At 52.4% G+C, this 19,847-nt stretch overlaps 1 protein-coding gene across 9 annotated transcripts in view; it reads right to left on the bottom strand.

The window, feature by feature from the left end:
- Positions 1-19,847, bottom strand: part of ZC3H18 (zinc finger CCCH-type containing 18) — a 68,313-nt gene that overhangs the window by 12,604 nt on the left and 35,862 nt on the right. For all 9 annotated transcript variants that reach the window (XM_033219316.1, XM_033219319.1, XM_033219321.1 and 6 more), the window contains 2 exons: positions 14,511-14,628; positions 12,011-12,279 (listed from right to left, as the gene is read on the bottom strand). In XM_033219316.1, coding sequence (XP_033075207.1) covers positions 12,011-12,279; positions 14,511-14,628 — 387 coding nt within the window. The remainder of the gene's footprint in view (positions 1-12,010; positions 12,280-14,510; positions 14,629-19,847) is intronic.

The raw sequence follows: 19,847 nt of genomic DNA, 5'->3' as shown, positions 1-19,847 counted from the left end.
AATCAACCAACTGGCCGGCAAACATGCCTGCTATCTGCTGAGAACGCAGGATGGGGGCAGCTCCCCACTTAACACTGACCTAAGGACACGGACACACGACATCACAGCTTCAGCTCCTGTGTATCAGCCCAAAACCCCAAGAGCTATTGCCACATCTGGGAGTCTCCTGGAAAAGTAATCCAGGAAGAAGTCAACGCCTGTCTGATGATCCTCCTTGTCACAAGCTACTGGAGAGCTACTTTCACCTTTATACTTCCTGTATACTCTCATCCCAAAAACCCAAGAGGAAACGGAGCACTGGTGAGCCACAGGGACGGTGGCCCTTCCAACACAGGGAGAGGGAACGGCAGAAGTCAAGGCATGGTCGAGACCACCTCCTCTTTGGGTGAAGCTGTAACAGCATGTGGAGTCCTTGCTGTGGTGAGGGGGAAGGAAAACAGCACCTGCTTGTCCCCTGCCATGGCATGGAAACAAAACCAGCTGAGGTCCAGAGAGGCGGGCGGTGCAGACTCCACAATCTCAGGGCAGCTGGTGCCTGCCCCCCAGGAAGAACTGCTCATTCCCTCCGGGGACAATGACACCGAATTTCCAAATGAGGATGGCCAGAGGCAGGCCCTGCAGGGGTCAGTGAGGTCTCTCCTTCTCTGGGCCAGGGCTGTGGGTGGGCCTGCACCGTCTCATCACTGCACAGTGTGCCCTCCGCTGCCACTGGCCGCACCACCTTCCTTCTGAAGTAGCTGCTTCCAGGCCCATGAAACAAGGAGATCCTATCCAGCAAGTCCATGTTCCCGTGTGTGGGGCATGGTGGTACTGATTTTAACCAGGATGCAGATAACCAGCTTTTTTCTTTCTTCTCTCTGTGTTTTTTTTTTTAGATGGAGTCTTGCTCTGTTGCCCAGGCTGGAGTGCAGTGGCGTGATCTCGGCTCACTACAAGCTCCGCCTCCCAGGTTCACGCCATTCTCCTGCCTCAGCCTCTCGAGTAGCTAGGACTACCGGTACCCACCACCACACCTGGCTAATTTTTGTATTTTTAGTAGAGACTGGGTTTCACTGTGTTAGCCAGCATGATCTCGAACTCCTGACCTCGTGATCTGCCCGCCTTGGCCTCCCAAAGTGCTGGGATTACAGGTATGAGCCACCGTGCCTGGCCCATTTTTGTTTTTGTTTTTGAGACAGTCTTGCTCTGTCACCCAGGCTAGAGTGCAGTGGCGCAATCTCAGCTCACTGCAACCTCCGCCTCCCAGGTTCAAGTGATTCTTCCACCTCAGCCTCCTGAGTAGCTGAGAGTACAGGCACCCGCCACCATGATCAGCTAGTTTTTGTATTTTTCATAGAGAGGAGGTTTTACCAAGTTGGCCAGGCTGGTCTCAAACTCCTGACCTCAAGTGATCCACCCACCTCAGCCCAGATAACCATTTTTACTTTTGACTTTATTACTACAGTAATAATGACATGATTTGGGATCAGCTTTACAGTAACGATGCAAAATTTCCTTTTAAGAGGTGTTTTAGTTTAAAAAGTGGACCACATGCACTGGCTCATGCCTGTAATCCCAGCACTGTGACAGGCTGAGGTGGGAGGGTCGCTTGAGGCCAGGTTTTTGAGACCAGCCTGGGCAACACGGCAAAACCCTGTCTCTACGAAAAATACAAGAATTATCCAGGCACAGCGTTGTGCACCCGTGGTCAGTCGGGGCTGAGGCAGGAGAATCACTTCACCCTGGGAGGTCAAGACTGTAGTGAGCCGTGATTGTGCCCCTGTACTCCAGCCTAGGCGAAAGGGCAAGAAGACCCTGTCTCCAAAAGAAAAAAAAAAAACAGTAAAAGTATTTAAAATATGCAAATACATAACAAGCAGTATCTGGATACAGAAAATTATGTAAGTGGGGGGGGCTGGGCACGGTGGCTCATGCCCGTGATCCCAACACTTTGGGAGGCCGAGGCAGGCAGATCACTCGAGGCCAGGAGTTTGAGACCAACCTGGACAACATGGTGAAACCCTGTCTCTACTAAAAATACAAAAATTAGCCAGGCCTGGTGCTGCGTGCCTGTAATTCCAGCTGCTCGAGAGGCTGAGGCATAAGAACTGCTTCAACTTTGAGGCCAGGTGCGGTGGCTCACCCCTATAATCCCAGCACTTTGGGAGGCCGAGGCAGACGGATCACGAGGTCAGGAGATCAAGACCATCCTGGCTTACACGGTGAAATCCTGTCTCTACTAAGTATATTAAAAAAAAAAACTAGCCGGGTGAGGTGGCAGGTGCCTGTAGTCCCAGCCACTCGGGAGGCTGAGGCAGGAGAATGGCGTGAACCTGGGAGGTGGAGCTTGCAGTGAGCCCAAGATCGCACCATTGCACTCCAGCCTGGGCAACAGAGAGAGACTCCGTCTCAAAAAAAAAAAAAAAAAAAAAAAGAAAGAAAAGAAAAGAACAAGTATGCAAGTGGCACAAGAATTGGGTGAGTCTGGGAATTGATCTGTGTTGTGAAGTCACATCCATGGATTCCGAGAACCAAATATAAATGAACTGTGCTCCAGCTAGTGTCTTTCCTCAGACCTGGGGTGGGGCCCAAACCATGAAGATGGCTTCGGGCGGGTGTGCACAGCTCCGGTGGTCAGCTCCAGCGGCAGGTGTCTTGGGAGGCTGAGCCACTGCTCATCAAGAAAGCACCACGTGCGAAATGGTCCCGTGACGCTGCGGGGGAGGCAGGGCCAGGCCTGGCCAGTCCCAGGCACAGAGCCAGTGCCAGGAAGCTGCTCCAGCCGGGCCATCTTCCTCATGCTCCCTCCACTGCTTACAGTTTCCCAAACTTGACAAAATCATTGTGTCTCACATTTATTTATTACAGAAAACATCTCAAATGTTATTTAAGGATTTTTCTATTTCTGTAAAGAAAACCATTTAATGTTGTTAACTCCTACATGCTCTCAGGAATCTTCTAACAGTTTTTTTTTGTTTTTCTTTGAGACAGAGTCTTGCTGTCACCCAGGCTGGAGCACAGTGTCAGCTCCCTGCAACCTCCGCCTCCTAGGTTCAAATGATTCTCCTGCTTCAGCCTCCTGAGTAGCTGGGACGACAGGCACATGCCACCACGCTCAGCTAAGTTTTGTATTTTAAGTAGAGACTAGGTTTCACTGTGTCGGCCAGGCTGGTCTTGAACTCCCAACCTCAGGTGATCCACCCACCTCAGCCTACCAAAGTGCTGGGATGACAGGCATGAGCTACAGCGCCCAGTCTTGTAATTGTTTTTATGGTACATTCTCATCTCCTAGGAAAGGCCTGGCTGATCCCAGGTTGGAGGGAAGAGCTTGTGGTGTCAAGACCCAGCTGGGAGGTGCAAGGAACAGCCCTGTGTGCACCAGGAAGCCACAGGACACGGCTGGGATGGTGGGCTGGGATGGGAACCAGGACGAGAGAGCTGGGCTCAGGCCATGGTGCCCTGGAGTCCTACTGCAGGCCAGTGCCTCTGACCACTGTGCTTGTAACCTTGGTCCTATGGTGGCTAACAGGTTGTACCTGGGGCAATGGGGCTGGGACCACTGGGCATTGTCTCCACTGTGCTTTGATTGTGAGTCTCCAGGCCCCAAGGCTGCGGCAGAAAGCAAGGCTGAGCACTGGGACCGAGGCATGTGCCCTTCTCTCAGCAAAGGATGTCACTCCAGGGGACATCCTGATTAGACTTGGAAAAACCAAGCAGATACAAAACAAACAAAAGCAAAACACACAACATGGGTGCCCCAGGAGAGCCCACCACGAGCGGCTCAGCTCCTTCACAAGTAGGGGCCTGCTGGGAGGGAGCCAGTGTCGGCTGAGAACGCTTGCAAGGGATGGCCCAGTCAGGAAGGTCCGCCTCCAAGCTGGGCCAGGACAGATCTGGAATTTGCATGAACACTTCCCACCGGAGGGAAAAACCCTCCAGACGACCTCTGACTGAGGAAGCGGCCATTCCCGCAGCACAGGGCCTGTGCTGTCATCTGGCCCCCACTCCCCGTTCAAGGCCACAGAAGACTCTCTAAGGGGCAACGGTCAGCTCTACCACCAATGCAAACATGCCAGAGACAAAACCAAGGGCCCGAGGCTGGCACACTCACAGCTCATGCCTCACCGACACCAGCGGGAACGTGAGGCAACATCGACGCAAGGCTGCTACAGGCCCCATGTGTCCAGAAACTCCAACCCAAGCAGCTGCCAAGTTTGGGGTCAAAGGTAAAAAAGGATAAAAACGCATGAAGGTTCTTTCCTCAATCAAAAGAGCTAAGCATCTGAATCAACACGGGAAAAGGGAGATGGGAGCCTACAGGCCTCCCCCAGCTGAGCCAGCTCAGAGGCAGCTCCGGGAGCACCTCCACAGTGAAGCTTCTCTCCCGGCTCGTTCCTGTGTCTGCTCTGTGGAGCATTCAGCTACAGGCCACATGCTCTGCCCACTTCCCTTAAAACGTAACAGAAAAAGCCCAAAGCAGATCTGCAGTGCCAGCCCCATGTCTTTACTTTTTGCAAACAACAACAACAACAACAAAAAAAAGTGGAGTCCAACGGACAGGCCAGAACAGGCCTGAGTGGCTGTCACCTTCTCTGTAACTTGCGTAGAAGGCCACGCGGCCTCATGCACACCTGCGAGAGCCAGTCTCAGAACAGGCCTGAGTGGCTGTCACCTTCTCTGTAACTTGCGTAGAAGGCCACGCGGCCTCATGCACACCTGCGAGAGCCAGTCTCAGCGCAGAGCAGATACAAACACCAGCAACTGCGCCTTCTGTGCGTTAAACTGCACATGAAAATCCCTGACCCCACCAGTCCCTTACCCAGAAGGTTGGTCTAAAACAGGGTTTCTTAACCTTTTTGGGGAAGTCACAAATCCCTCTGAAGAAGACTGTGTAGACTGGTCCACTCCCAGCAGAGATCTTGAGACTCCTGGGGTGCCTTAAACTGGCAGATGAGAGGGCTCAGCCCAAATAACTCAGGATGAAGCGGCGGCCCGGGAAGTAGGCGCTCACCGGATGGGCCACAAAAGGAGTGCGGACACTGTGGTGTCCGGAACTTACCAGGGAAGTGTGAGAATGAAGAGCCCCGGGTGAGTAGGTGCTGGGGGGCAAGTGCTTCCCATCTCAGGGGTCCACCCCACAATCCCACTGCAGGAGCCTGCCTAGCTCAAGCCCTGAAGGGGCACCAAAAGCCACAAAGGTAAACCTGGAAGTTGAACAGCTTGGAGACAGCAGCAGCCCAGACAGCTCCCGCTGGAAGGTCCCCAATCAGTGTTTACATTTCTTTTTTTTTTTTTTTTGAGGCGGAGTCTCGCTCTGTCTCCCGGACTGGAGTGCAGTGGCCGGATCTCAGCTCACTGCAAGCTCCGCCTCCTGGGTTTACGCCATTCTCCTGCCTCAGCCTCCCGAGTAGCTGGGACTACAGGCGCCCGCCACCTCGCCCAGCTAGTTTTTGTATTTTTAGTAGAGACGGGGTTTCACCGTGTTAGCCAGGATGGTCTCGATCTCCTGACCTCGTGATCCGCCCGTCTCGGCCTCCCAAAGTGCTGGGATTACAGGCTTGAGCCACCGCGCCCGGCCAGTGTTTACATTTCTAATGACAATGACTGGTCAAAGAGCATCCTAATGACATAACGACCTAATGAGGTGCCTCGGCTGTGAGCACACCCACTGGCCTAGCTATAAAGATTAGAAGTAGGTGTCACAAAAGGGATCGCCCCCCCTTCCCCACCCCCCCACCCCCGCTAGCTCTACAGATGCATTTGATAGAATTGATCTAAAGGTTCTGCTCTAATCATTTTAAAATAGCCCAGATGGAGGAGCGGGTAAGCCTCAAAAGGCAAACCAGGTGGAAGACAACGGCACAACTCCGCCTCCAGCCGCAGGTCCAGGGGGAGCTGGTCAGGAACTCCTGCCAGAGATCCCAATGGGGATGAGATCCCGATGGGGACAAGCTAGCCAGTCCCAGAGTCAAACAGCTTAGGCAGTAAGAGAGAACCTCAGGAAAGAGGAGTATTAGGCTAGAGATAAGGAAAAGAGCTCCCCCATGGACAGCCTCAGACGGCTCAGGGCAGCGTTTCCTATCGGGGCTCAGCATTCTCCTTCCTGGGGGAGGCCCTCAACTCTACTCAGGACACCCACGGCACCCGACGGTGGCCAACTCTTGTTCCTCCTGCTGCACGCCCGCGCCCCTTGTGAAGCTTGGGGTGGTGAAGTGTCTGCTATAATGAGCTTGGGCTGCGCTGGAGACGAAACAAAAAGTGACTGCGCTTCATTAGGATGTAGCCCCCTGAAGGCCTATTCCCAGGGCAGACGTGCCGCACACTGCAGAGCCCCTCATTCGTGTTCTGCTTGGCAGCTGAAGGCAGAATCTTCCCAAATGGATTTCCCTGGGCAAAATCGTGTCATTTTCCTCCAGTTTAGGTAAGAAAAATTCTTTCTATTCATCTGATGATTAAAAATTCCCAACCTGCCAAAGGCCCACCCATTCAATATGTGTCTCACTGCAAGGGGAATTCGGCTGCTCCTGAAAAGGCAGCCAGGCTAGTTCTGGCTGATAAGTGAGAAGGAAGCAGGAGCACTGGCTGGAAATTCTGCGCTGGGGAAACCCTTGTCCTCCAGGCAGGTAGCGGGCCTGGCAGGGTTCCCGCGAAGGTGAGTGAAGCCAAGACTGGGGACTCCCCAGCACCCGGAAGCTGGCTGAATCCAGACAAGCGACGCAGAGAACGTCAGCCCTGCTGCTGGCAGCTTGGGGAAGGGGCTGAGGGCAGCCCCAGGAGCACAAGCAAGTGATTCAGGAAGGAAAGAAACGGACGTGAGCCTCACAGAAGGGAAATAAACCAGCTCAGAAACAGGTGGGAAAAGCGGCTCGGCCCAGTTTGGTGAGAGAAGCCGTTTCCGATTTTAAGAAAAACTCATTTAGTACAGAATTTCCTGAACCCTAGCTGTGAGCCCAGATCAGGCTAGAGAACGTCTGAGCACCTCCCAGTCCCTTCCCAAACGTGAGACTCCGTGAAGCTGAGGGCTCGGGGGCTGGCAATGGCAACCTGCTGCCTGGTGGCCATGCTGGCAGTTACCCTCTCCAAGCTTCCTGGGATCCGCCACCTGCTTTCCTCTGGGGAGGCTGAGCACACTGGACAGAGGGGCTCAGCAGGTGGGAATCTACCCTCCCATCCCACGAGTCACTAACTTGCGAGGGCCACAGCAGAGGAACACTGAGACCTTAGGCACGACCGCCCTCTAACACATACCCCAAAAGTACACTCTTGTACACAGAAAACATCCTGAGTTGGAAGCACAGACTCCTGACTGGGAAGAGCCCCCGGCCTCTCGGAAACAGGCAGAATCCATGACTAGGGGCTGGGGAAGGGTCTGTACAGGCCAGGAATGTGTGCCCACAAGCCACCGAAGTGGACACGCTGACGGACTCACAAACCCAGAACCACACAGCACAGTGACCTTCCACGTGGATATCATTGCCTTTCTATGTCTCTGCTTCTAAAACCAAGGATCTGGGCTGCGTGAAAACCCCCATTTTATGAATCTAGAAAGCAGACTGAGCTGGTTCTGTTTGTAGAAATCAATCTGCAATTTTGTCAACTTGTAACAATCAATTATGACATGCAGGTAAAAATGCAGGCTGCTACCAAATCTAAAACTCATTGACAGCACCCCCAAATATGAGTGAGTACCCCCAAATGTGGATGAACACCAACCTGTGTGGGACTCTGGGAGACGCAAGGAGGCTGCAGCGGGGAGCAGGGCAGACGGTGATGCCCCAGGACCACCTGCTGCGAGGGCTCCAGATGGGCACTGAGGGCCATGAGGAACAAGAAAGCAGGCTGGCAAGCAAGAGAGGATGGGGAGAACTCCCTGTGCAGGGGAATCTGAGCAAAACCCTGGAGGAGGTGGAGGCAGCCCGTCCATCCAGGCAGAGGGAACAGAGGAAGTGGGGGCAGCCCCTCCAGGCAGAGGGAACGGAGGAGGTGGGGGCAGTCCGTCAAAGGCAAGAGTGAGCGGCTGGGGGTGGGTGCATGGGGTGCTGGATCTCACCTTTGCAGTGGGGTTCCAGTGGAGAACGCAGCCTTAGGCTGAGTCCACACTGAAAATGCTGTGTGCTGTAGGGAAAGGGCTTCTATCCAAAAAGGACTTGAAAGGCTGAAGAAGACAGCACAATATCAAGGTCAATGCTAGTTTCCCCGTTTGGATGACCATATAAACTTCAAAATAACTATAACATAAAAGGATTAAAAACAGCTGAAGTATGTCACTTATTCTGAATGTTCTTTTTTTTTTTTTTGAGACGGAGTCTTGCTCTGTCGCCCAGGCTGGAGTGCAGTGGCCAGATCTCAGCTCACTGCAAGCTCCGTCTCCCGGGTTCAAGCGATTCTCCTGCCTCAGCCTCCCGAGTAGCTGGGACTATAAGCGCCCGCCACCTCGCCTGGCTAATTTTTTGTATTTTTAGTAGAGACGGGGTTTCACCGTGTTAACCAGGATGGTCTCAATCTCCTGACCTTGTGATCTGCCCGCGTCGGCCTCCCAAAGTGCTGGGATTAAAGGCGTGAGCCACTGCGCCCGGCCCTCAATGTTCTTTAAAAAGATGACTTTGCCTAATGTTAGGAGAGTATGATAAAATACAGCACATTTAGGGAAGTCCACTCATTGTGAGCTGGAGAATGAAAACAGTCAAAACTAGGCCACCCGCTAAGCAGCAGCAACAGCCATGAGTGACCCTGAAACAAAGGCCTGCGAAGTCCTGCCTGAAAGCTGACTTTCAGAAAAGAGTAGACGACTTGTGTTCCACTGTACACAAGAACGGGTGTCGTCCAGCCACACGGACAAGATGATGTGGACGAGGGGCTTGTTTCTGTCCCGTGGGGGAATGCAAATGCTTCCAGAGCCACAGTCACAGGTCCTGATGGCTGCCAGGTCTCTGAGGGGAGCGTGAGAACTGTAGCCCCTCCAAGTGCGGCCACTGTGTGGCTCCAGCCATGAAGCTGCCCACGCCTGCAGGTCTGGCAGAGTCCTGCGTTATTGGAAGGTGTAGGTTAGGTCCAAATGTGGATTTTATGAGACCAAGTCAAACAACATCCCGAGTTGGAAGCACAGACTCCTGACTGGGAAGTCTTGCAGCCCATGACCCTGGAAGAGTCTTGGGCTGTTTCCCAACAAGGAAATGCCTCGATCCCTCCTTGCATTTCACTGCCACGGAGACGCTGACACAAACCACCCCTGAGGCGGAGCAATGTTCATGGTCTCACACAAACCACCCCTGAGACGGAGCAATGTTCATGGTCTCACCGAACCCCCTTTTTGAGACAGGGTCTCTCTCTGTCACCCAGGCTGGATCAAACAGACCTATGTGTAAGAGCGAAAACCATGGAACTCTTAGAAGAGAACATGGCAGTAAATCTTTATGACCCTGTATTAGACAACAGTATCCTACATGACACCAAAACCATAAGCAACAAAAAGAAAACATTAATTGGAATTGCACATCCTATACCTGATAAGGGACTTGTATCTGGAATACATAAAGGACTATTACCACTCAACAATAAAAACAAACGAAAAAACGAGCAAAGGAGCGGAATAAGCATTTCTCCAAAGAAGATCCACAAACGGTCGACGAGCACAGAAAAAGACGCTCTCGTTATCATCTGCCATCAGAGAAATACAAATCTCAACAGCAGGGAGACGTCACACCCACCAAGACAGCTGTCATCAACAAGACGGACAACAGCAAGTGCAGACAAGGATGTGGAGAGATGGCGCCCTCCTACGCGGCCAGCGGGAATGTAAAAGGTGCAGCTGCTGTGCACAACAGTCTGGGGGTTTCTCAAATAGCTAAACATAGAGTGACCACGTGATCTAGCAATTCCACACTGAGGTATATGCCCAAGAAAAATGAAAACCTAGGTCCACACAAAAACCTGCACACAAATTCATGTTCACAACAGCCAAGACGTGGAAACAACCCAATGTCCATCAACAGACGAAGGGAGGGACGCGACGCGGCGTATCCATGGAGGAGTAAAGCACTGACCCACGCTACAGCGCGGACACATGTGAAAAACGCTCGAAGTGAAAGAGGCCAGTTACAAAAGGCCATGTATATCGCACACTTGTTTCTACAAAATGTTCTGAACGGGCAGATCCCTAGAGACACAAAGCTGCTAAGAGACTGGGAAGTGGCCGGGTGCGGTGGCTCAAGCCTGTAATCTCAGCACTTTGGGAGGCCGAGACGGGTGGATCACGAGGTCAGGAGATCGAGACCATCCTGGCTAACACGGTGAAACCCCGTCTCTACTAAAAATACAAAAAACTAGCCGGGCGAGGTGGCGGGCGCCTGTAGTCCCAGCTACTTGGGAGGCTGAGGCAGGAGAATGGCATGAACCCGGGAGGCGGAGCTTGCTGTGAGCTGAGATCCGGCCACTGCACTCCAGCCCGGGCAACAGAGCAAGACTCCGTCTCAAAAAAAAAAAAAAAAAAAAAGAGACTGGGAAGTGTGGGCAAAGTGGAGAGTGACTGCTAATGGGTACAAGGTTTCTTCTTTTTTTTTTTTTGACAGTCTTACTCTGTCACCCAGGCTAGAGTGCCATGGCACAATCTTGGCTCACTGCAACCTCAACTCAACCTTCTGGGCTTAAGCAATCCTCCTGTATTAGCCTCCTGAGTAGCTGGGACCACAGTGGTGCACTACCACGCCCTAATGTTTTGTATTTTTTTGTAGAGACGGGATTTTGCCATGTTGCCCAGGCTGATCTCCAACTCCTGAGCTCAAGCAATCTGTCCACCTTGGCTGCCCAAAGTGTTGGGATTACAAACGTGAGCCACCGTGCCCAGCCTAGATTTTTTTAAAACAAATTTTTTTTTTTTTTTTTTTAAGACACAGGGTCTCGCTCTGTCACCCAGGCTGGAGTACAGCCATGCGAGGGTAGCTCATGGCAGCCTCCAACACCTGGGTGATCCTGTAATCCTCCTGCCTTGGCCTCCTGAGTAGCTGGGACCACAGGCTCATGCCACCTCGCCCGGCTAATTTTAATTTTTTTTTTTTTTAATAGAGATGGGGTCTTGCTTTGCTACCCAGGCTGATCTCAAACTCCCGGCTTCAAGCAATCCACTTGCCTCAACCTCCTAAAGTGCAGGGATACAAGTGTGAGCCACCGCAAGGTTTCACTTTGGGAGATAAAAGTGTTCTCATATTGATTGTGATGATGGCTGCACAACTCTGAGTATTCTAGAAACCAATGAATTGTACACTTTAAATGGGTATGTTGCATGGTACATGAATTATATTTCAATAAAGTTGTAAGAAACACCCACAAAAAACATCATCCAGTACTCTAATATCCACTGAGGCCCATCCATTCTGCTCTAATAGTCAAGTATACTTGAAGGAAAAAAACGGCTGTCCTGAGCCCCAGCGCCTGCCTGTCTCATGGGTCTTGGCTGTTCCCCCAGCAGCTGGCAGTAAGGATCATTCTGCACCCAAGGCACCCACTCCACAAAGGAAGTGGCAAGCAGGAAACGGCAGCCCCCCAGCCCTCCCCTGCATGCCGGCTGCTGGAGTGCCTCACCCTGGCCAGCAACACGGACAGCCCACAGCACCTGAGCCCAGTCCCAAGGCTCTGGGGCCAGGCGTGCTTTGGAATTCAGAACTCTCCTGAGAACAGTAACATGGTGCCCAGGGTGTGAGTTACACACCATGTGTGGTACACAAGGGCAGTGTCTGTTAAAGCACACTGATGTTTGCATTTGGACTGTAAGCACTTTCACATCAGTGAGATCCCCTAGAACAAGAACAGCCTCCCAGGAGCTCAGGGCAGATGTCACCACCTTGGGAGTTTTACAGAAAGGCCCAGCGTCGGAGAGCTTTGGGTTTGGAACTATGGGTTCCGGCCGTGGGCCTGCACTCGTTCCGTGGGCTCCAGAGCTGTGGGCAGCAGAGTGGAAGCGGAGGTCGAGGGGCCAGGGACAGAGCTGCATGCCGGACCTCCCCCACACCCCTGGGCTTCAGGAACCAGGGTCTACCTTGGTGGCTGCGGGGAGCGGGGCTTGGGTTTCCCCTTCTCCTTCTCCCGCTCCTTCTCCCGGTCGCGGTCACGGTGCTGCCGGTCCTTCTCGTCCCGCTTGGCTCGCTCACGCTCCCACTCCTCCTTCCTCCGCTGCCGCTCCTTGTCGCGCTCACGCTCCCGCTCTCGCTCACGCTCCCTCTGCCGGCGCTCCCGCTCTCGGTCCCGCTCCCGCTCCCGCTCGCGCTCGCGCTGTCTGTTCTCTCTCTCTCGCTCCCGCTCCCTTTCCTTTGTTAAAAAGCCAAACACATGGGGATACAGTGCGTTATTTGGGTGACTGAGGCACTGAAAGCCCTGGCTCCAACACCACGCAATCTGTGTCACAAAATCACACCTAAACCCCACAAACCTACACACAAAACGCCAAGTGCACACGACTATGACTGAACTCTGCGGTGGAGTAACAGAGGAGATGGCAAGAGAGAGGCAGGATCAGGGAGCACCCTCCAGGGGAGATCTAATTCCCAACTCTCTCAGTAAAACACAACGTTTAAAAACCGGGTCAGATGCCAAATTAGAGCGAACACGAACTAGGAGTGAAATCAGCCCAACCGCCAATTCTAGACTAACTCAAGGCAGCAGTTCTGCAGTCACAGCCCAATGCTGCTGGGACAGATGGCCTTCTGCCGTGTGGCCTGGGCAAATCCATTCGTCCATCCAGAGACGGGAGTTCCAGGCTTGTCCCAGGTGGGTGCAGCCACGGCAGTGCACATGCCCTGCCTCTGGAGCAGAGTGGGCATCCAAAAGGCTGCTCCTGTTCTTCTACTATAATCCTCAGATGCCCTTTCCAACTGTCTCTCTGCTCTTACTCATTCATTTGCTCTCATATTCAATGTTAAAACTGAATAAAGTCCAATTACAGTGCACCTGACGGGTTTCAGGCTGGAGGCCTCTGCTGGGGAGATGTGGGGTGTACCCCCAGCCTCCCTGCTGCCCCTCCCTCGGACACAGCAGAGAGGAACGCAGTGGAAAGGGATTCCTGGGGCTTTCTCCCACGTTCCAGGGTACCCCGCCCAGGGGTAGGGAGCAGGACCCTGCAGCCCCCCTGCAATGAGGAAGCTGCTCTATGGAGAGACGGGGCACGACAGGATGGAGCAGGGGGACTTCTCCGGCACAACAGGGCCCTTTCCTCTCGGTGAGCTCACCCTGATGGGCTCCTGAGGAGACAGCTGCACCTGGTCCTCAAAGCTCATGACTGTCCCCGCAGTCACAGAGCAGGAACTACACGGCAGCTTCTAACTGACCCTTCCCTAGAGCACTTCGTCCAATCACCCTAACAGCTAAGATGAGGAACTCACAGTCTGAAGCACTTAATTCATCAATACGCTAAACTGAGGCTCAGACCAGGGAGATTTCCAGGGAGGAAATCTCAGTATAGACCAGTCTTCCATGAGAGCAGTGAGGTGCAGCAGGCCCGCAGGAACACACTTAACAAGCTGGCTGAAGTAGATGAGAACAGGCGCCACATCCTAAACGGGATCACTGAGGGGCAGGGAAGAGTGACACACCCGATCAGGGGGACACAGGCACCCCTGGACACAAGCATCATTAAGTATACTGGCAAATCTCATTTTCAAAACCAGGCCGAGCTGGGTTCCGGGGCTCACACCTGTAATCCCAGCACTTTGGGAGGCCAAGGCAGGCAGATCACCTGAGGTAGGGAGTTTGAGACCAGCCTGACCAACATGGCAAAACCCCATCTCTATTAAAAATACAAAAAATTAGCCAGGTGTGATGGTGGGCACCTGTAATCCCAGCAACTCAGGAGGCTGAGGCAGGAGAATCACTTGAACCTGGGAGGCGGAGGTTGCAGTGAGCTGAGATCATGCCACTGGACTCCAGCCTGGGCAACAGAGTTAACTCCATCTCCAAAAAAAAAAAAAAAAAAAAGAAAGAAAAAGAAAAAACCAGGACAGGCACAGTGGCTCATATCTGTAATCCCAGCACTCTGGGAGGTCGAGACAAGTGGATTGCTTGAGCTCAGGAGTTCAAAACCATCCTGGGAAACATGGTAAAACCCCGTCTTTACAAAAAAATACAACAAATTAGCTGGGCATGGTGGTGCATGCGTGTGGTTCCAGCTACTCGGGAGGCTGAGGCAGGAGAATCGCTTGAACCCAGAAGGTAGAGGCTGCAGTGAGCCACGACTGCGTCAGTGCACTCCAGCCTGGGTGACAGAGTGAGATCCCATCTCAAAAAACAAAAAACAAAAACCAAAAAAAAAACCCCAAAACTATAGCAAGAACCAGTTTTCAGGCAAGTCCTTGTTCAAATGACCATTGATTTAATCGCTGGCTCTGAATTAGTTCTCCATAACAATCAATTTGGTTTTGAAACTGGTACACTGTGCTGACTCTATAAGCTCATATAAAGCCCTACATTTTTTACTATAAATAAAAAGGGATGACTTTAATGAACAGATCATGAAGTTCATATCTGGATATTTAAGTCATACTTACTCGGTAATTATGGTACGGCTCTGTTTCTGTATACTGCACCCTGAAATTCTCATACTGTCCGCCACGCCAAAACCGCTCAATTTCATAGTCATAATAAGGGTCCGCATAAGGCTCGAGTCTGAAAAGGGCCAATGAAAAAGAACTCTCATCACTTAGGAACACTGGTATCAAAAGACCACATTAACATTAGGGACAGAAAGGAACAGGCCGTGGCGCAGCGGGGTTTACTCCAGGAGTGCTGGGTTAGCTCAAGGTCAGGAAATCCATCCACAAACCACACGGAAGAGCAGGCCAAAAGCCAAAGGGTTCTTTTCGCAGATGACAAAACGTCTGACAAAATTCAATAGCCTTTGTGACAAAAATACTCAAGAAAACAGGAAGTGAGGGCCGGGCGCGGTGGCTCATGCCTGTCATCCCAGCACTTTGGGAGGCCAAGGCGGGCGGATCACCCGAGGTCGGGAGTTTGAGACCAGCCCGACCAGCACGGAGAAACCCCGTTTCTACTGAAAATACAAAATTAGCCGGGTGTGGTGGCTCATGCCTGTCATCCCAGCTACTCACGGGGCTGAGGCTGGAGAATCACTGGAACCCGGGAGGCGGAGGTTGCTGTGAGCTGAGATCGTGCCATTGCACTCCGGCCTGGGCATCAAGAGTGAAATTCCATCTCAAAAATTAAACAAACAAACGAACAAACAAGGAAGTGATACTTTAGCATGATAAAAATATACTGACACACTTTGGAACTAAAGCCAGCACCTTACTCACTGGAGAACAGGAGGAGCTCCCCCAGGAGTCTCCGCAACCACCTGTCCCTGTGTGGAGGCACCACCTGACTGGACAAGGGGAGCCCACTAGAGGCACAAGAACACAAAAACAAGGAGCAAAACGAGCTCAGATTTGCAAAATGATATGATACTACACATGAAAACCCAGAGACTTGATGGCCAATTCAAATAAACAAAAAAGAAACTTGGAAAGGCAGAGGATTAAAAAAATTAACATAGAAATCAGTGTCTTCATAGACACAGATTATAACCAGTTAGCAGGCAGAGTGGAGAAAATCACATTTACAATAGCAACAAAGAAAAAAAAATACTGAGGAATAAAATATTAACATATTTCACCAGAAATGTGCAGAGCTCATTCCTGAGAGATACGACGCGTGCGTGAATAAATGGGGAGACACCTGAGAGACACGAAGAGTGTGTGAATAAGTGGAGAGACACCTTTGTGAATAAATGGAGACACCTGACATGAAGTATGTGTGAATAAATGGGGAGACACCTCTGACACGAAGTGTGTGTGAATAAATGGGGAGACGCCTCTTGCACTGGGACAGGACAGCTCGGAATCGCCCACAAGTCAGTCCTTCCTATGCTGACTTATAAATGTGACACAATCCCAGCAAAAACACCAATGAGCTTCTTTCCGGAGCCAGACAAGCTGACACCCAAGTTCACGTGAAACATCAGACCCCAAGACCAGCCAAGAAAACCCTGGAAATGAAGACATGCCAGACACGACCTCTGAGACATTAAACATCCTAAAAAGCCTGTATAATTAAGCCAGTCCCATTGCAGCACATGAAAACCGGCGGCCAGAAGCAGCAGGCAGGAGGTCCAGACACAGACCCAGGCACGCCCAGAGAGGTGGCGTCTCAGGGACAGAGGGGATTCTTCCTCGAACAGGGAGGGTCAACTGTCCAGTTGCTGGGAAGGTCAGGCTGTCTTCCCCACTGCGCACAGGGTGGTGGGGTCTGCTCTAAACTCCTGGCGGGGCCCACAACTCTGCACCTCCTTTCCTGCAGAGCAGAGGAAACAAAGTGTACACTAGCAACAGGAGGTCTCTGGACACCCCTCCAGGGTATGCCTCAGCCCCAGGTCAACCCTCTGCTTTGGGTAGACTGGGTGGGAACCTGAGGCATCATGGCTTGCGGTGGCTCCAGCTATGGGTGGCCACTAACACCCTCGAGGTCATCTCCTCAACTCTCCACATGGCCTAGGACTGGCTCTCCCAAAGGACACAGCTTCAGTTCGTTCCAATCAGTCCGACATCATTCAATCGAATGTGCAACTACTCAAATCACACTGAATTACGATACTCAGTAAACATCTGTAGAGACCTGTGGTGACATGACATCATGCTACACAAAAAAGAAGAGGAAGCCTGGACAGCATGCGAGGTACAGCATGGAGAGACAGCTCGTCTCTACAAAAATACACAATTAGCTAGGTCTGGAGACGCACGGCTGTGGCCCCCAACTACTTGGCGGGCTGAGGCAGGAGGACCGCACGAGCCCAGGAGGGCAGAAAAGACTTTCCCAAAATGAGTGTGAGGGTGTGTGTTCTCTGACAAGAGGGCTGTGCTGGCAAATCTGTTTTTGGGAAACTGCACTTAAGCAAAACGAAAAGGCCTCTTTCCTGCAGGCTTTCTGGAAGTCGTGGGTGAGTGGATAGGAATGAGGCACACAGCATTTCCTCAGCGGGGCTGCCTCAGAACCATCTGCTCCGCAGCACGCGCTCCAGAGAACGCGTGAACACAAACACCACCAAGAACCACAACCGCGTTCTAGACAGTGTGCCACCACAGCACGCCGCCGGGAACCGCAACCGCGTTCTAGAGAGCGTGCCACCACAGCACGCCGCCGGGAAGCGCAACCGCGTTCTAGAGAGCGTGCCACCACAGCACGCCGCCGGGAACCGCAACCGCGTTCTAGAGAGCGTGCCACCACAGCACGCCACCGGGAACCACAACCGCGTTCTAGAGAGCGTGCCACCACAGCACGCCACCGGGAACCACAACCGCGTTCTAGAGAGCGTGCCACCACAGCACGCCACCGGGAACCACAACCGCGTTCTAGAGAGCGTGCCACCACAGCACGCCACCGGGAAGTGCAACCGCGTTCTAGAGAGCGTGCCACCACAGCACGCCACCGGGAAGTGCAACCGCGTTCTAGAGAGCGTGCCACCACAGCACGCCACCGGGAACCGCAACCGTGTTCTAGAGAGCGTGCCACCACAGCACGCCACCGGGAATTGCAACCATGCCAACAACGGACTCCTCAGTACCATCGTGAAAAATTCTGAAACACTCTTGAAATGAATTTGGAAGGGTATTTAATTCAACTTAAAAATAAATGCTACTGGGCAGTATCATGGTCTGCACAAACACTTCCCAGACTGTTTTAGGGAATCCAAAATGTGAATGGGCCTTTTGAGAAAAGGGTTCTGTGATCAAGCAAGGTTGGGCAAAGCTGGCTCGCAGCAAATGGGAGGCTCGCGCCTCATTCTGCAGTCAGCACTTAACCAGCCAGCACCAACAGTGTCCTGTGCACACACATGCATTCTGCACTCCAGAGACCCCGCGTCCCCAGAGGTCTGGGCAGTGTCAGACTCAGCACTGGCACGTGGAGTGGACTACTCCTCGCTGGAGGGGAGAACCCGAGGTCCTGGTCAAGAGGAACCACTGGACACGCCCACCAGAGGCAGGTGGTTTCTGCCCACAGCCCTGCCCAGGGAGAGGCATGGCAGGTGAAAAGTTGAGCGATTAGAGAACGTGTAACCATCAGACGTTTGGAGCTTGGAGATCACTTTGTTTAACCGTTTCATTTCAATGACAAGGAAACTGGAGCTCAAAAAGTACTAGAAAAAGTTCCACAATGTCGAACATGACCCACTGTTAATCTAAGGGTTATGCAATATTACACAATGAAACACAGCTTGCATTTGCACAATTCAGGTTGAAATTGTGATGACCTCAACCCAGGTGGAGGGAGGCTGTGCTCTGCAAAGGGTGGGAGTCAGGTGCTCACATGCCCCTGCCTGCTGCAGAGACCCAAGGTGAAAAGGAGGGTCCCAGGCAGTTCACAAAGGGAGCAGTGATGCAGCCCCCTGCTGCCTCTTGTCCCTCACCCCACCCAGCACGGTCTGGGTGGTGCCCACCTGCCTGTTGCCCACCTTCCTGTTACAATGCTGGCTACTGAAAGCGAAGGCAGGGGATGAGGTCCCCAAAGGCATGAAGAGGCCACAGGCAATGCCTGGGCACCCATACACCCATCTGCCCTCAGAGTCTGTGGGCCTGTGGGCTTGCCCATGTGGAGCAAGCCTGTCTCACTCTCCAGGTAGCCCAACCCTCCCTCCCTGCTCACTCAGGGGCTTCCCTACAGAGCACCAGCAAATCCCAGGTAAATCCACTTGTACTCTCTCAGGTAAGCATCTGGGACAAAGGAGGTGCTCGACCAGCATCTGGTAGACCTGTTACCTGAGGAAAGGGAGTGTGCTTTTTGAAAATTACTGTTCTGGTTTCTCTGTATCCCACCAGCCTGACATCCTACTCCAAAGAACAGCAGCCTGCACTCCCATCTCTAATACACTGGCACCGCACCACTTCCTGTGCTGGGGGCGTATGGGAAGTTGGCAGGGCCCAGTCCGTAGCCCTGGCCATGGCCTGACAGCCTGACGCTGATTTAACCAGAAACTCTGTTCACGGTGGGGCTACTACTGATGACCGCATTTCTCACAGGTGACATCCTGTGCACACTAGAGGCCCCTCATGTCTTTGGGTGACATGTCCCTATTGGACTTGTAGAACATTCTGGGTACAGCATCCCCAGCAGCCCTATGAAAAGATGACATTTCTCCTTTTTTTTTTAAGACAGAGTCTCACTCAGTTGCCCAGACTGGAGTGCAGTGGCACGATCTTGGCTCACTGCAAGTTCTGCCTCCCGGGTTCACGCCATTCTCATGCCTCAGTCTCTCGAGTAGCTGGGACTACAGGCGCCTGCCACCATGCCCGGCTAATTTTTTTGTATTTTTTTTTAGTAGAGATGGGGTTTCACGGTGTTAGCCAGGATGGTCTCAATCTCCTGACCTTGTGATCTGCCCGCCTCAGCCTCCCAAAGTGCTGGGATTACAGATGTGAGCCACTGCGCCTGGCTGTCATTTCTTAGTCTTACATATGTGAGAGTTTTTTGCTTTGTTTTTTGAGTCTCACTCTGTCGCCCAGGCTGGAGTGCAGTGGCACCATCTCAGTTGCTGCAACCTCCACCTCTCGGGTTCAAGAGATTCTCCCACCTCAGCCTCTTGAGTAGCTGGGATTACAGGCGCACATTGCCACGTCTCAAAAAAAATAAATAAATAAAAAAAATAAAAAAGACACAGAGTCTCACTCTGTTGCCCAGGCTGGAGTGCAGCGGCACAATCTTGGCTCACTGCAACCTCTGCCTCCCAGGTTCAAGCAATTCTCCTGCCTCAGCCTCCCGAGTAACTGGGATTACAGGAGCATACTACCATGCCCTGCTAATTTCTTCTGTATTTTAGTAGAGACAGAGTTTTATCA

The sequence above is a fragment of the Trachypithecus francoisi genome, unplaced genomic scaffold (assembly GCF_009764315.1).
Source record: "Trachypithecus francoisi isolate TF-2019V2 unplaced genomic scaffold, Tfra_2.0 Lachesis_group10, whole genome shotgun sequence".
NCBI classification, from domain to species: domain Eukaryota; kingdom Metazoa; phylum Chordata; class Mammalia; order Primates; family Cercopithecidae; genus Trachypithecus; species Trachypithecus francoisi.
The sequence above is the reverse complement of the archived record's forward strand: the minus strand, read 5'-3'. Positions and strand labels throughout refer to the sequence as shown.